The 17,179-nt window shown below is 38.0% G+C and overlaps 3 protein-coding genes across 3 annotated transcripts; 1 reads left to right on the top strand and 2 right to left on the bottom strand.

Annotated features, from left to right (window-relative positions):
• Positions 1 to 3,731: 3,731 nt before the first annotated feature.
• Positions 3,732 to 5,576, top strand: LOC118486453. Its single transcript, XM_035982917.1, has 2 exons — positions 3,732 to 3,854; positions 5,226 to 5,576. Exons 1-2 carry the CDS (start codon positions 3,738 to 3,740, stop codon positions 5,574 to 5,576), a joined length of 468 nt encoding a protein of 155 aa, XP_035838810.1. The 5' UTR covers positions 3,732 to 3,737.
• Positions 5,577 to 13,977: 8,401 nt separating this feature from the next.
• LOC110906505 (zinc finger MYM-type protein 1-like) lies at positions 13,978 to 14,748 on the bottom strand. The gene has a single exon (XM_022151627.1). It carries the CDS (start codon positions 14,746 to 14,748, stop codon positions 13,978 to 13,980), a length of 771 nt encoding a protein of 256 aa, XP_022007319.1.
• A 98-nt stretch (positions 14,749 to 14,846) lies between these two features.
• Positions 14,847 to 16,554, bottom strand: LOC110906504 (zinc finger MYM-type protein 1-like). Its single transcript, XM_022151626.1, has 3 exons — positions 16,319 to 16,554; positions 15,732 to 16,147; positions 14,847 to 15,655 (listed from the first exon to the last, which is right to left on the bottom strand). Exons 1-3 carry the CDS (start codon positions 16,552 to 16,554, stop codon positions 14,847 to 14,849), a joined length of 1,461 nt encoding a protein of 486 aa, XP_022007318.1.
• Positions 16,555 to 17,179: the final 625 nt, after the last annotated feature.

Raw genomic sequence — 17,179 nt, 5'->3', positions numbered from 1 at the left:
TTTAATTCACAATTTCAATGCTTAAGATCAACACACTTTTTTTTAAAACAATATGAACTGTCCAATATATTTTTTAATGGGTCGGTACACAAAACTAACTGGGATTAGGCCTTTGTTTATTAATGACGGTGCACCAAGATCCGAGATTGGGTCACATGGGCTGTTGGCCTGTTTTTAGCAAATGGGGCGGTCACTATAATGTGATTGGGCCGATCTCTTAATGAGGCGGTGCACTATAATGTGATTGGGCCGATCTCTTAATGAGGCGGTGCACTTCAATCAACAACAACAACAAGTCAAATAAAGGTATTTGGGCGGTGAAGTAAAGAACTTGGATTGGGCCAAACTTTTCAATGTGGGGGCGATGATGTAATGGGGCGGTGCACTTTGTTTAAAGCACTTTGACAGGCCTTTGTTCAATTTGTCGGTAATATTGGACAATGCTTATCAAATCAACGTCGATGATTGGGCCAATTGTTGATGTAGACTATTAAAGATGATTCCTAAATCCTTATGTAGCCGACTTAATCAGTGATGAACTTTATGTTGCCGACAACCTGTAAGATCAGACAATCACGTGAAGAAGGTGACTAATGAGCGGACCAACATGTGACATATCAGCGAGTCTGTTATATTTGACTAAAAAGCGAACCACACTTGAAACCTTAGGAGCGGGCCACACTTGTCACAATGAGCGGTTCAGAAAATTGACTTAAGAGCGGACATACCAATTGCCCTATGAGCGATCCAACCTGTTTGTTTGAGCGAACCATACACTTGTTCGTATAAGCGACCCATGAGTTGTTCACAAAAGCGGTCCACAACTGATCTGATCGTATGACGCGAAATCGGACCGAAAAATCGCGATTACTCCTAAACGACTTGGATTTTCGAGCTGAAACTTGGTAGGGTTGTAGATCGGGTCTATACGCACAACATATCCAAAAATCAGACGAAACGGACCGTATTTACCTGTTCAATTTGATGAAAAACGATGAAAAACGTGAAAAGTAGGTAGAAGATGAAGAAATAGGTGAAATCGGATCTGAATCGGCTGAAATCTGGTACGAAAACGATGTGTTTGATCAAGCAATCGAGCTCCTAGCTCTGATACCAATTGTAGGACCGGTTTTGACGCCGTTCGATTGCGTAACGAACGTTTCACGTGCGGAATCCGTGAACGAACGTGACCGAACACACAATAACGTACTACTAACGTGATTCCATTGCTAGATTTGACGATTCCGGTACAAGATTCACGTTTACAATCACTTTCTCTCTCTAGACTTTCTCTCTCTAGACTTGGATCTCCACTAACACAAATGTGAGAGAAGTCTTCCAAAAATCTAACTAACTCATGACATAAACTCCTATTTATATGGTCAAGGCAACTTAATGAAAGTTCTCATTAATTACAAGTTTGCCACCTTGCCATTTCTAACTAAATATGACATTATGCGCTTGATTTCTTCCGGCTTCTCACTACGACTCGGATTGACGAAGGCGATAGACAAAATATGCATCAACAGGAATTATTTCAACAAGGCCAGATTCATTTACAGCAGTGTTTTTAGAAACTTGGTCATTTTTTCTAAACCCAATACCAAATTTCACATTGCTTTTGATCTGCTTTCAAGCATCAACTCTTAACCTTTACAAGATTCTACCAATTTCTCACAAGTGATTTGGGTAGACTCAAGCTCATTTTTGCAACTTGGGTATTTTTCTACCATAGTTTGGAGTTAATCTTTGATTATGCTTGAATCATGTTTTAGACTGTTGATTTCATTTTCTTTTTCAAACAATTTGGATTTTAACTCTTTAAAAGTTTTCTAGAATTGTACTTCATCATTTAAGATCTTGTTTCTAAGATTTTCATTCACCTCTTTAATGTTAGCAAAAACAATAATACATTTATCTGAACACAAGTCTTTGAGGACTTGAGGTGATACCTTAGCAGCAGCCATCATGGCACAATCACATTCACCATCAATCACACTGGAATCCTATGGATCAGCAAGAGGTTCCAATAGAGGTTCTATCAGCTGATCAGCAATCTTTTCATCTAACAACTGTTCAACAATCTTTTCATCTAACAACTGTTCACCAACATTTTCTTCTGTAACATCTGTTTCAGCATTCTCCTTTACCAACTCAGATTTGGACTCCACTTCCACTGATTCAAGCCATTCTGGTATTGTTTCTAGTGACATAAAACATAATTCATTAGGTTTCTTATCAGAATTAGCAACTAGAGCAAAATTTTCATTAGTTAAATCCTTAGGTTAGCTGCTCCAATCAACAAAACCTTGTGTAAAGAAGCTCTGTTAACTGGCCTCTGTCTGAGCAGATGGTTGTGCAGCTTGTGGTGCAGGTTGCACTTGGACCTGAGGTGATGGGGCTTGAACATATTGAATTTGAGGAACAGTGGTTTGGACATACTGGACAGGAACAGTGTTTACAGGGTGTGCAAAATGAGCAGTGCTTTGCATTTGAGGTGCAGGGGTATAATGGGAATAATGAACAGTGTACTGGGTGTTTTGAGGTCTTGGACTAGGGTGTATAACTATAGGTCCACTGGTTTGTCTCCTACATTCCCTAGCAAAGTGACCAACCCTATTACACTTATAACACTTTATCTTTGATTTATCCAACCCAACTTTTAAGTTCCCATGCAACCCTGAAACTTTCTACCAGTTCTTTTGTAAAACTTGCTTGTTCTCACACTTAACAAGGCAAGCTGATATAAAATGCACATCTCTTCCAGATCTGTGGGGTCAAAATGTTGAAGGTCATTTAAGTCAAAGGACAAGTTGTCAGAAATCTGGTTTCTCCATTTGTTGTGAGAGCATAGTTGGGTGAGTAAGAATCATAGTTGAATGCTCCACCAGATATTCTATCAATGAAAGATCATAACTCTGATCCTTTAGTTTAAAAAATTTACCGCTCTAACAAATGTACATTCTTTTACTATAGTATGTTAATAACAATCAGAATACCCAAATACACAAACGACATTTTATCTGGTTTGCAACCTGAATAACGAGCAAAGCACTCCACATCTTTAAAGTCGACTCTCCCTCCGAATAAGCTTGATTTACGCAAATTTATTTTCATCCCAGACGCTTACAAAAAAACAATTCAGCGTCCTAAGAAAACACATACTCACTATTGTTAAGAGGTCATTCGCCAACAATAGTAACGCCATCAACAATATAACCAGGTTTCTTAAATAACCAAGCAAATTATTCTCTTGAATGTTTTAGAGTTCGATATGGAAACACAATGTTTCTTTTTTACAACCAGTTATTATATTTTAAAAACGTTTTTTAAATAGATTAGATACTTTATATTGGATCTTGAAGTAGTGAAAGGAGATTACGGGTTCAAATCCCGGGCAAGGGTTTAAAGTGTGTAATTTAGGTGTTGAGTTCTATTTAGCTGGTGAAAAAACTACTTAATTTTGAATCTTGAAGTAGTGAAAATTTACAAAATGTTTATAAATGATAGATATATTATTATCAAAACGAGGAGTGTACTTTTTACATGCTATATGACAATTTCGAAGAAGGTGCTTGAGCACAAAATTCTACTCAATTAAATATGTCGTACCTCTAAATTCTACTCAATTAAGTATGTCGCGAAGACTTGGGTCTAATTTTGTCACCGCGTCCCCGGTATATATAAATTAAGAAACCATTAAACCAATATACACGGATACATCTCTACAAATCAAAATGAGGCCCGGCAGCTCATTCTCTCATAAACCACAAGCCGAGAAAGAAAAGCAACGCAGAGATCGTATGAAGGACCTCTATTCAACATTAGCTACAATGCTTCATCTTGAACCATATGTACATCTCTCTATCCCTATTGTGTATATATAGGATTGAACATATTTTAACGCATAGTCGAGCTTGAAAACCAAGGGTTGTTTGAACTCAGCTAGGCTTGAGCATAACCCTTACTAGGGCTGTAAACGAACGAGGCCTTGTTCGTGTTCGTTCGTTAAGGAAATAAATGTGTTCACGAACGGTTCATGAACACTTACCGAGCAAGATTTTATGTTCGTGTTCGTTCATTAAGGAAATGAGCGTGTTCACAAACGGTTCACGAACACAAGCGAACACAAATAAATTTGGCGAACACGATGAAGGATAAAGGTGGATGGCCCATAGAGTAGCACTAGAACTTGAATCCCTTATTGTGGAACGAAGGTAGATCATATTCGTCGATGTAAATAATGAGAAAAGAAAAGGAAATGGTGCATAAACAAGGTGAAAGAGGGTTTTCTAGTTTAATTGTTAGGGTAATGATATAAATAAAAGTTTAATAGTATAAAAAGTATAGATATAATATATGAAAGTATAAAAATCTTTAATTAAACACGAACATACGAACATAAACAAACGCAAATGAACGAATGTTCACGAACACCTTACCGAACGTTCAAGAACACAATTGAACGAACGAGACCTTTGTTCATGTTCGTTTATTTAACTAATCGAACGGAATTTTTTGTTCATGTTCGTTCGTTTATTAAACGAACGAACATAAACGAACTTCCCGCCAAACGGTTCACGAACTGTTCGCTGAACGTTCGGTTCGTTTACAGCCCTAACCCTTACACATAGTGGTGGACCGATAATTATTTTTATCGTGGTCGGTTTTTTCATTGGTCTAATGTCCTTAACTCGACATTCGAATTTTCGGTTCAAGTCATATCATTAAAGATAATTTGTATTTTTAACCTGTAAAACTATGAGTGAAAATGAGTTAAGCATGACCGCAAGTTATGTAGTGTCCAATAACTATTTTGAGAGAATAAATGAATTAACAACTTAATTGCATTGATCGATATTTTTTTTGTTTCTTTTGTTTCTTTTTTTTTTTTTTTTTTTCTGTTTCTTTTTTGCTTTTCACTATATATTTCAAATGAAACATGTATAGATTTGATATGTTCTATATGACTCATTTAAAAATATGGGTTAAACGGGTCGGGTTCGGGTTGACCCGAATTAATATGGGTCGGGTTAGGGTTGGAATTTTTGACCCGAATAATAATATGGGTCGGGTTCGGGTTGAACATTTCAACCCACCAACCCGCCAACCCGTAACCCGTCAACCCGCCAACCCATCAACCCGACACGATTGCCACCCCTAAGTCTGTCCATGCTTACACGGTGTAAACATGTGCCATTAACTGACATTCGGAATGATTACAGGAGAGCAAGTCACTGCCAGAGTTCTTGGATCGAGCGACTACTTCACTGATACACTTAAAGGAAAGAGTAGAAAAATTGAAGGTTACTAAAGAAGAACTAGAAAAGGAAGTTGCACATAACGATGAGCCGAGCAATAGCGAACAGAGGTTAAAGGTGGTTCGAGTGACAGAATCGATGGATCAAAAATTAGAGGTTAACATGATATTTATGGTGAGTAACAAGAAAGTGGGGCCATTTGAAGTGTTGAGAGTAATAGAGCAAGGTGGTGCTGAAATTACAAGTTCTAGCTTCAGTACCGTAGGCCACCATGTCTACTGCACCATACATGCTAAGGTCCATATCATTTTCTAATCTTCTATCACTTTCTAATATTAAACCTTAAACTATATGCATTATGCATGCATGAACGCCCATTACACAAGTACCAAAACCTTACTAAACAAAACATAGTTTTATGTTAAACTAATGGGTTACAACAGGACCGTCTTCGAAAATGTTAAAAAAAATTTGGGCCTGGGCGAGATAAAAGAAACGGGCCCTACCCGCCCTAGTAAAACAAGAGTTCTGGGTCGTTGTTGCTGTTAGTTTTTTTGATGACATGGAAATTATGATGTGGCAATTCTCTATTTTCTTTTAGTATTTATTTGATGAAGTTAAAAAAAAACGGAAGACCGGGTATCATGGGCAGTTAGAAGAACATGGGAAGTAAACCATGAAGTATGGAAGTGGGGTAGTGGACCCACCTAGTTATTCTCTGCGTATGAGGGTTTTATTTTGTTTTTTTCAAGTCATTCATGTTTTGTCATTCAGTAATATAAGTTTTTCTTTGCATGTAATCGTATTCAAGTTTGAGTTAGTAAAAAAACCCAGAAAATCGTCCCAATATTTTTTGTTCGTTTCCGTTTTTTCACATTCTGATATCCAACATTTGGTATCAGAGCGAGGTTTGTTCATTCCGTTTATGCCCAAAGTTATCCGATACGATCCAATGTCGACTTCCGGTACCGTTGCTAATGTCCCGAAGGAGAGTGGACTTATGTCCCTGCAGTGTCCTCTTCTCACAGCCCAGAATTACACCACGTGGTCCATCAAGATGGAGGCGATCTTGGACGCACAAGGTTTATGGGAAGTAGTAGAAGCAGCCGAAGGAGTGGTTGTGGATGAAAAGAAGAGTAAACTGGCCCGTGCGTTTCTGTTTCAGGCGATGCCAGAAGACTTGCTATTGCAGGTAGCAAAAAAGAAAACAGCAAGAGAAGTATGGGAGTCACTGAAGGTGAGATTTTTGGGTGCTGAACGGGTCCAGAAGGCTCGCGTACATAGCCTTGAAAGCGAATTTGAAGGACTTCGAATGAAGGACACGGAGACAATAGATGATTATGCTGGAAAGCTCTCAGGTATGGTGTCAAAATTTAGTAGCCTGGGTGCCACTTTAGAAGATAGTAAACTGGTTCGAAAATTGTTGAATACTGTTCCTGAAAGGTTCATTCAACTGGTGGCCTCTATTGAACAGTATTCAGATCTCGACAAAATGCCTTTTGAAGAAATCATAGGAAGGCTTAAAGCATATGAGGACCGGTTGAAGACACGACAACAAATGAATGCATCTACAGAAAGCCAACTGTTATTGTCAAAAGGAGATGGCAAACAAGATGGTAGGTGGAACGGAAGAGGAACCGCGTATAGAGGTAGAGGAAGAGCTTCCACTAATGATAGGGGAGGACGATCGGGTTCGAGAGGAAGAGGTAATGGACGTGGCCGGGGTGGTCGCGGACATGGTAACCACTACCACTCACGAGATGGAGGTAGTAGTAGTGGTGGTGGTACAAAGCCAAAAGATAAGAAAAATATTAAGTGCTTTAAATGTGAACAATTTGGTCATTATGCAAGTGAGTGTGATCAAGGAAAGAAAGAAGAGCCTGAAGCAAACTTGGTGCAGGGACAAGAAGAGGAACCAAGCTTGTTTTTAAGTGTACATGGTGAGGAAACAAGTAGCATGATTTTACTGAATGAAGAGAAAGTTTTCCCAGGTAAGTACACGGCTGATGAAGTTGCTTGTAGAGATACTTGGTATTTGGATAATGGGGCCAGTAATCATATGACAGGCCACATTCAAATGTTTGCCGAAATTGATAAAAAGGTGGTGGGCAGTGTTAAATTTGGAGATGGGTCCAAAGTTGAGATAAAAGGCAAAGGTTCAATAGTGTTCAACTGTAAGAATGGTGACCAATTCATTTTGTCCAATGTATACTACATCCCAGCACTGTGTAGTAATGTTGTGAGTCTTGGACAAATGACAGAAGAAGGGTATGAGATCGAAATGAAGCAGGATTATCTACGGATGCACGATGATAAAGGAAGGCTTGTTATGAAGGTACAAAGATCCACCAACCGACTGTACAAGATTGTACTCACCATTGGGAAACAAGTTTGCCTAGCCATGAAGTTGAATGAGGAGGCATGGGTTTGGCATGCACGTCTCGGCCATACCAACTTCAAAATGATGGAAGAAATGAATAAAAAAAGACTAGTAGAAGGCTTACCTTATTTAACTCATCCGTCCCAGATATGTGAAGGTTGTCTAGTAGCTAAACAGCCAAGGAAATCATTTCCCTCCCAGTCAACATGGCGAGCCACAAGGCCTCTAGCATTGATACACGCTGATATATGTGGCCACATCGATCCGGCTACAATCGGAGGTAAGCGATACTATCTTTTGTTTGTGGATGATTATACGAGATACATGTGGATATATCTCTTGAAGACAAAGGACGAAGCCTTTACAATGTTCAAAATATTCAAGGCACAAGTAGAGAGGCAATCTGGGTTGAAAATACAGGTACTCCGGACTGATCGAGGAGGGGAATTTACATCGAATCAGTTCAACGAGTTCTGTCAGCTGAAGGGTATAAAACGTCACTTAACGGCACCCTACACACCCCAGCAAAACGGTGTTGTAGAGCGCCGGAATAGAACGATTATGGAGATGACAAGGTCGTTGCTTAAGACCATGAAGGTTCCGGATCCCTACTGGGGGGAGGCGGTTCGACATTCGGTGTACATCCTGAATAGGGTTGGAACGAAGGCATTGAAAGATTCCACACCTTATGAGGCCTGGAGAGGAAAGAAGCCCAAACTACAGCATCTTCGAATTTTTGGCTGCATCGCATATGCAAAGAAGTTGGGTCCCAACATGCAGAAGCTTAGCGACAGGAGTGAGGTGCTGGTTCACCTGGGTTTAGAGGAAGGAACTAAAAGTTACAGACTTTATAATCCAAAGAGAAAAAAAGTGGTAGTAACTCGAGATGTGGAGTTTGAGGAGCAACTTGGATGGGATTGGAAGGTAAATCAAGAAAGCAACTTTAAAGAAGAAAATGCATGGGGGAATGCAGTGATTCACGGCAGATGTGGGCCCAACCTTGAACAAGAGACAAACCAAAATAATGTTGCACACTCTCCCATTCAACAAGGACAACCTAGTCCTTTGTCAAGTCACATGGGATCCTATGTAGGAGGCATTGATGGGTCACCATCAATCTCAACAACATCACATGGGGAGATAAATTCTGCAAACACCATGTCATCTCAAGACTCAACACATGCTCAAAGATCACTAAATTCTCTTTATAATAATACAACTCCCATGCAGGTTGACAACGATTGGTATGAAGAAAATTATGGAGCTGAAATATGTGAAAGTTTCTTGCTCATCGATGAAGAACCAATTACTTACAAGGATGCCGTAAAAGATGAAAGATGGAAGGAAGCCATGAAAGCTGAAATACGAGCAATCGAGAAGAACGACACTTGGAAGCTAGTTCCATTACCACCCGGGCAAAAGGTGATCGGATTAAAATGGGTGTTCAAGGTGAAACGAGATGCAGCGGGTTATGTCACAAAGTATAAAGCGAGACTAGTGGCAAGAGGTTTCGTGCAAAAGAAAGGTCTTGACTTCGAGGATGCATTCGCTCCGGTTGCCCGACTCGAAACCGTTCGGATGCTTCTTGCAATGGCTGCACAGAAAAAGTGGCTTGTTCATCACCTTGATGTCAAGTCCGCTTTTCTACATGGTGACTTAGCAGAGGATGTATACGTGTTACAACCAGAAGGCTACAAAACGAAGGGCAAAGAACAGATGGTGTACAAATTGAAGAAGGCCTTGTACGGGTTACGCCAAGCCCCGAGGGCTTGGAATGCCAAACTCGATAAGGTATTGAAGAGTATGGGTTTCGAAAAATGTTCACATGAGCAGGCTGTATACACCATCAAGAAGGAAGCAGGTGTTCTTATTGTCGGCATCTACGTAGATGACCTGGTTGTGACCGGAAGTGACGAGGGCTTTATACACCGATTCAAAACAAAGATGAGGCAAATATTCGACATGAGTGACTTGGGCTTGTTATGCTATTATCTGGGTATAGAAGTAGATCAGCAAGATGATAAGATACTCCTGAAGCAGTCCGGGTATGCAACGAAAGTGTTAAAATCAGCAGGTATGTGGGAATGCAATGCAACAAAATTTCCTATGGATCCCACGGCAATGAAAGAGTTAACAAAGGAAGGAGAAGGAGGCGATGTTGATCCAACCATGTATAGAAGACTCATAGGTTGTCTTCGGTATATGCTGCACACTCGTCCAGACATGTGTTATTCAGTGGGATTGTTGAGTAGGTTTATGGAAAAACCAAAGTCTAATCATCTCGCTGCAGTGAAACAGGTACTTCGTTATGTGAAGGGTACTGTCCACTTCGGGTTATCATATGTGAAAGGAGGAGATACTCAAGTCATTGGCTATAGTGATAGTTCACAAGGGGCAGATCCTGATGATAGAAAAGGGACAACAGGTACTGTGTTTTATTTCGGAAGCAACATAGTTACTTGGTTGTCACAGAAGCAGAAAGTCGTTGCATTATCGTCTTGCGAAGCCGAACTTATGGCTGCAACAGAAGCAGCCTGTCAAGCCCTTTGGATTAGAAGTCTGGTCAGTGAGTTAAATGGAGAAGAGCCACAAAGGATCAAGTTGCTAGTAGATAATGAGTCTGCAATCGCGCTTATGAAGAACCCGGTATTTCATGGGCGAAGCAAACACATAGACACGAAATTTCATTTTATTAGAGAATGTGTGGAACATAAGAAGATCAAAGTTGAGCATGTAAGTGGTGATCTTCAAAAGGCAGACATTCTGACCAAAGCAATGCCCAGAGTAAAGTTTGCTGAGATGAGAGCTCTTCTGGGAGTGAAAGATCTTGAAGATGCATGTCACCAAAAACGGGGAGAATGTTAGTTTTTTTGATGACATGGAAATTATGATGTGGCAATTCTCTATTTTCTTTTAGTATTTATTTGATGAAGTTAAAAAAAAACGGAAGACCGGGTATCATGGGCAGTTAGAAGAACATGGGAAGTAAACCATGAAGTATGGAAGTGGGGTAGTGGACCCACCTAGTTATTCTCTGCGTATGAGGGTTTTATTTTGTTTTTTTCAAGTCATTCATGTTTTGTCATTCAGTAATATAAGTTTTTCTTTGCATGTAATCGTATTCAAGTTTGAGTTAGTAAAAAAACCCAGAAAATCGTCCCAATATTTTTTGTTCGTTTCCGTTTTTTCACATTCTGATATCCAACAGTTGCGTCACTTAACAATTCGATCAAACCCTATTACGGGTGAATGTATATAAAAAATATATAAGAATACTTGAAAAATTTTTACAGGCCCTCCTACTTTTTTGTCCCTGAGCCGGCGCCCACCCCGCACATGCTCAGGGCCGGCCTTGGGTTACAACCGCGCTGCGCAGCTAGGATGGCTCGATTTTTAATAAATTTTGAACCGATACATAGACACAGTGGTAAAACATGTAAGAATAAATAAATAGTGTATTTATTTATATACGGCCATTATAATCATTTATATAATAATAGATCAAAATATTAAATTATACCTTATAAAATATTAGTTGTTATTGTTGATGCACCGTATTACCCTTATTAACTAATTAAGGGTTTTCTCTTGGATGTATACATAGAGAAATAACTAAAGAGATTAGGGTTAAAACAAAACCACAATAACATTATCACTATCAGTCTCGTTCCCTCTTTCTCTCATAACCGTGTTCCCTCTTTCTCTCATAACCGTGTTCATCAAGAACAACTAAACCCATCAGAATTGTACACCCTAAAAGAGAACTCGACCAATCTGACGAACATGACGTCTACTTCATTCTCTGATGCGGTTGCTGGCTTACCAGGTACTCACAATTATTATTTTTTCCCATTCCATGCATATTGAATTGATCAACAAAACAATGTTAATGGCGGGAATTCAATCGATGTTGGTTTAGTTCATTACGGAATCTATATGGTACCAGCACTTGATATAATATAGCTACTAAATGAGCAAAGTTAAAAAATAAGTCGTGATAAGTTCAAAAGGATGTCGACTCCTGTTTTATTGATTGAAAACCATAATAAACGAATATCAGTAACGGTTCTAATAATGCCAATACTGATAGCGATGTTTTTCGATGGATACTGGCTTGATCTGTTTCTAAACAAAATTATATCATGTATTTAGTTTTTGTAAAAAAAACACCTAATTAATAAACAAAAGTTATAAAAACAAAACTTTGGGTGCAAGGTATGAATTTAAAATTTGAATAACTAAAAAAAGAAAAAACATAACACACAAGTAGTGTTGTAGTATACGTATAAAATTTGAGTAGTGTTGTAGCATATGTATAAAATTTGAATGAGTAAAAGAGAGAAAAAGCCAAAAAGTTACAACACCCAGGTGGTGTTGTAGTTGTAGTATATATTTATACTTTGGTTAATTTAAAACATTTACATTGGATCCTCAATCTCTCTCTATACAGTAACACTAAAAAAAATATACCTTTCTCTTTATATTGTTTATGTTTTTTAAAATCTCATACATTCAACTCTGTGTTTTTATCGTTATCATACTTATAAACACTTATTTTATTAATTTTTTCTTTTTTTCTAGATTCTTGCAATAAAAAATATAGAAGGTTAAAAAATATAGAAGGTTAAATTTAAGTCTCGATATTTAGAGGTGTACTTTAGTTTTTATATAATTTCTCTATTTTAAAGATTTCAACGTAATGTTTTTGTTGTCTCCTATTTTTTTTCTCCTTTTAGTATATAAAATGTATGTATATAGAGGCTTCGATTCGATTATGTTAATGTTGTTACCTAAAAGATTTATATGACAATGACGCCATTTTAATAACGTGAACATTTATCAAGAAGATTTTGTTTAAGAAAAACAGAAAAGTAACGTGAAACAATTAGGGTCGCTTCATCAGTGATGGTTTTTCATCACTCATAACACTCAATCATTGCCCGTCACGTCATTGAGCTTGATTCTATCACTAATGATGGATTTTAGTAGCGGTGCCTATTACTTTTTTTTTTTTTTGAACGGCCAACAAATCAATCCCGAGCACTCTCGGGGCACCCACTAGAGAAACGGAGTACTCCAAGAGTAACCCGAGTGGTCCACCACCAATTCCGGAGAAAACCCGGTAACCCACCCGTCCGTAGGCACGACGGTAAATTACCAGTAAAACCCGTTTAGCTCAACGATTGAACCCAAGTTTCCCTAGGTCTCCTATCACTGCCCACCAGTGCCTCACTCTTTTTTTGCATCAAATAAGAATCGAACTTGAATATTCAAATAAGAACTCAAGTCATCCTACCACTTGAGCTAGAGGTCATTAAGAGGGGTGTGTGTCTATTACTTGTGATGGTTTTTTTTAAATAATACTCAATGAAAATGAAACGCGGGTCAGGTAAATATCCGAGATCCATATGTGAAGAAGATATTCTCCAACTCCATCCAGCAATGAGTCATATCCCACTTCCTTGATTATTCTTTTTCTCCACACAAATTTATGCGCTTTTCTTTCTTCTTCATCTTCTTCAGGCAACAACTTCATATATTTCATATTGAGCTTCATATTTCATCTTTCTTCTTCTTCTCCACACACTAGTGACTAATCTCTCCTCTAGTGCTTCATATTTCATATTGAAAAGCAATTGCTGGACCAAGAGGAAGTGGATGTTGTACACCCCAACGTTCATTTGAACGGTAACTTCAACGGTAACATCAAGCTTCTTCACGTGTGATGTCTACCACGTGTCGCGTGAAATGTTGATGGTGGCGGCGGTGTATGACGCGGTATAACGCGTGAAGATCAAAGTTCCACGCGGCGCCCCGGGTGCGCTTATAGTATCATCAGAGTTTAGTAGACACCACTATTTACTCATCGGGGGAGGGGTGGTCATCACTCACCACCCATTTATCAATCACAACTTTCAATCAAGTTTCGACACGTCATCGAGTTTTATTTCATTACTCACAACATTTTTTAGTGGAAATGCCCATCACTCACAACACTCAACAACCCATCACTCACAACCCTTCAATGCGTGAAGAAATTAATGCGTGAAGAAGTTGAGTGGCGGTGGTATGCTTTTGTTTTTCACGAGTGATAATATTCCATCACGTGCAAAACTCTATCCACCCTGTCAGGGCCGGCCCTGAGAATTCATGTACCATGTTCGAGCTCGAAAAACGTGCCCTTAGATCTTAACTAAATAAAAAATTTAAACTAGTTTTTTCATACAACTTTGAACCGTTGACAAAAATATAGCATTCGGTAAACAATTCAATTAACAAAATACAAAATGTAGAATTCAAATGATTGACATACCGTAAAAACTAATAAGCTAATAGCTAACCAATGATTCGTGAAGCTCTCCTTGCATTTTTTATAGCAAATTGGTGAATCAACTCTTCACAATTTATATCATCTAAGACTTCGTTCTCGATAGCAATCATCGCCAACCCACTAAGTCTTTCTTGGGACATTGAAGATCGTAGGTAAGATTTCAATAACTTCAACTTCGAAAAACTTCTTTCTGCAGATGCCACAATGACTGGAATAGTCAACAACATTCTATATGCAATGCATGCTTCTGGCGAATAACCGTCTTCTTTCATATACTCCAAAACATCTACAGGACTGCTAAATTTATTGGTTAGTGAGTCACGAAATAAATTAAGCTCTGTATAAAGTGCCTCGCCATCAATATCCGATTTTTCTTTAAACTTGAGTGCATTTTCAAGACGATGACAAGACGACTTAAGATCTTCATCTTTCATAATCCTCAACGTACGTGGAAACAAAAAACCAAATAAACCCTCGTACCATTTAAATTGTTCAAATCGTTTCTCTAAAGAAGCAATAGCTTGATCCACAATATATAAGAAAAAATTTACTCTGAAATTCTCTTCTACTGTAAATGCAACTTCATCGCTACTAGAAGTCTCATCTTTTCTTTTTTTCCTTTTAATCTTACGTTTTTCTTTAAATATGGGATCAATTTCCATTTCACTAGCAATCTCCGTAGCTTCTTCAATCGCTTTAGGAAAACCTGTTTCTCTATAATCCTTAAAGTACTCAATTAAATTGTTTATTTCTTGAGTAGCAATTTCAAGATGCATATCCTTTGTTTGTAATTTTTTCTCACAATATTCACCCGGTTTAACACTTCATACCAAATGACAATTGATACCGAAAAATCAAATCCACTAAGTTGATTTTATGCTAAAGCTAATGCTTCCTCTGCAATTGCAGCATCACTATCTGTCTCTCCAACTTCAAGCAAAGTTTCCCGCACATCATCAAGTTGCAATTTGATTGCCTTAACACTCTCAAAACGACTTTCCCAACGAGTTTGAGATAATGACTTTAGACTCCAATTTTTCACATTATCTTTCAAAATTTGCCAACGATTGATAGAATTTGCAAAAATAGTATAAATCCGTTGGACGTGTCCAAAAAAACTCTTTCCTTTAACACAACTATAAGCCATATCACATAATGTAAGGTTAAGTGAATGGCTACCACAAGGAGTGTAAAATGCTCTTGGATTTTCTTTTAAAAATCTCTTTTGGACTCCTTGATGTGACCCTTTCATATTTGCCCCGTTGTCATATCCTTGGCCACGCATATTATCAATTTCAAGACCAAGATTTTGTAACTCTGCATAAGTTACATCAAATAGTCCCTTCCCAGTGGTATCATTAGCATTCAAAAACCCCAAAAATGACTCCTTAACAATAATAGAATTAGATGAGAACTTTACATACCTCGCTATTATAGTCATCTGTTCTTTGTGACTAGAATCGGGGGTACAATCCAGTATGATTGAGTAGTACTTTGCTTCTTTTATGTTCTTAATGAGTTCTTTTTTAATTTCATCAGCAAGCATAACTATTATCTCATTTTGGATCTTGTGTCCAAGATAATGCACATGAATATTGTCACTAGTGATCCGCCGAACATGCTCTTTGATAACCGGATCAAACTCTTCCAACATCTCAACTAGACCCAAGAAATTTCCATTACCTGTTAAATACAATCAACAAAAAATTAAGTGAACTCGGTTATAACAATTAAGTAAGAATAAAACAATTTCAATTACCTTTTTCGTATAACTTTTCCTTATTTCCACGAAATGCTAAATTATGCTTAGCAAGAAACTTGATTAGCGCAATGATTCTAAAAAGGACTTGTTTCCAATATTCCGCTTCCTTCTTGAATTGCTCATATTGAAATTTATCAATTGTGTCGTCCGATTTCAATCTTTTGCGCAAATCAAACCACTTTTTCGTATTTATGAGATGATCTAAAGAAACTTCATGTTCTCTCACTCTACCGGTAGCATGGTGCCAATAATCAAAACCTACACCTCCCAATCTACCTTTTGGCGCCCCATTTCTCAACACTTTGCAACAAAAACAAAACATCTTATCTAGCTCTTTCGAATATACTAGCCATTCTCTATCACACTTCTTCAAGTTTGATAATGTTCTTGTATAAATAGTTGCTGAAAATCGTCTATTAAATTTATCATATGGACCAAATTCAATACTAGTATCTCTTTTAGGACCTTTCGCGACCAATAGTTTAATCTCATCCGCATTTAGTCCTTCCCACCTTCTTGGATCAAATATATAATCAACATGCTCTTCTTGTTGTTGTTCTTCAACATGTTCTTGTTCTTGTTACTTTTCAACATGTTCTTCGTCTTGCTCGTCTTCTACTTCCACACGTTCTTGCTCTTGTTCTACTTCCTCGTGTTCCCGTTCTACTTCAACATCAACGTTTTGCTCCTTTTCCACATCAACAATAGGCGGATTAGGTGTCAAAAATTTTTGCATAGCACCCTTTTGTGACTTCACCAATTCATCTAGTCGTTTCCTCTTTTGACGTTTTTGCCATTCGGATGCTTGTTTAGGTGCCATTAACGTCTAAATATAATCGACAAAGTTTGTATCAAATTAAGTTAACGCCTAAATAAGATTCGTTTGCAGCCCTATATACGAGTAAACGAAATTATATATCTTGGAACAACTTAGATATTTTAAGGTTTAAAATAAGTAAATCACACCGATTGTATATCTAATATCTTGGCCCTATTATGGCTTTAATTTTCATATAAATCAGTAAATCACTAAATCAGCAAGTGGAAGAAGTAATTAAAAAATAGATGGGATGATATTGCTAACCTTTATGGCTTTATCCTTATCCAGTTATCCTACACCGATTGCCAGAAGCACTGCAGGCTGAAGCAATGATGATGATGAATGACCGAGACCGAACAACCCAGAGCCTGCGACGTTTCTGTTCTCTTTTTGCCGCCCAGACGGCCAGACTTCTTTTTTAATTAGTTTTTAGAAAATATTTGAGTATTGGGCTCACTAACCTAATGGGCTAAATAGTTTAAACAATATGATTTTTTTAAGTGGGCCTATGTTAATATTTTTTTGGTTATACCCTATTAAATTTTTTTTTTACATATATAATATCGGAATTTTTTTAAAAATTACGTGCCCTACGAAATCACGGGCCCTGTTCGGTTGTCCTCCC

Source organism: Helianthus annuus, chromosome 14 (genome assembly GCF_002127325.2).
Source record: "Helianthus annuus cultivar XRQ/B chromosome 14, HanXRQr2.0-SUNRISE, whole genome shotgun sequence".
NCBI lineage: Eukaryota > Viridiplantae > Streptophyta > Magnoliopsida > Asterales > Asteraceae > Helianthus > Helianthus annuus.
This window is presented reverse-complemented; position numbering and strand designations above follow the sequence as displayed.

Coding starts and splice junctions, on each gene's coding strand:
- LOC118486453 (XM_035982917.1), top strand. CDS start 3,738: ATGAGGCCCGGCAGCTCATTCTCTCATAAACCACAAGCCGAGAAAGAA. Junction 3,855..5,225: donor TGCTTCATCTTGAACCATAT/GTACATCTCTCT, acceptor GAATGATTACAG/GAGAGCAAGTCACTGCCAGA.
- LOC110906505 (XM_022151627.1), bottom strand. CDS start 14,748: ATGCATCTTGAAATTGCTACTCAAGAAATAAACAATTTAATTGAGTAC.
- LOC110906504 (XM_022151626.1), bottom strand. CDS start 16,554: ATGGCACCTAAACAAGCATCCGAATGGCAAAAACGTCAAAAGAGGAAA. Junction 16,148..16,318: donor GACGAAGAACATGTTGAAAA/GTAACAAGAACA, acceptor TAAATTTAATAG/ACGATTTTCAGCAACTATTT. Junction 15,656..15,731: donor GGAAAAGTTATACGAAAAAG/GTAATTGAAATT, acceptor TGTATTTAACAG/GTAATGGAAATTTCTTGGGT.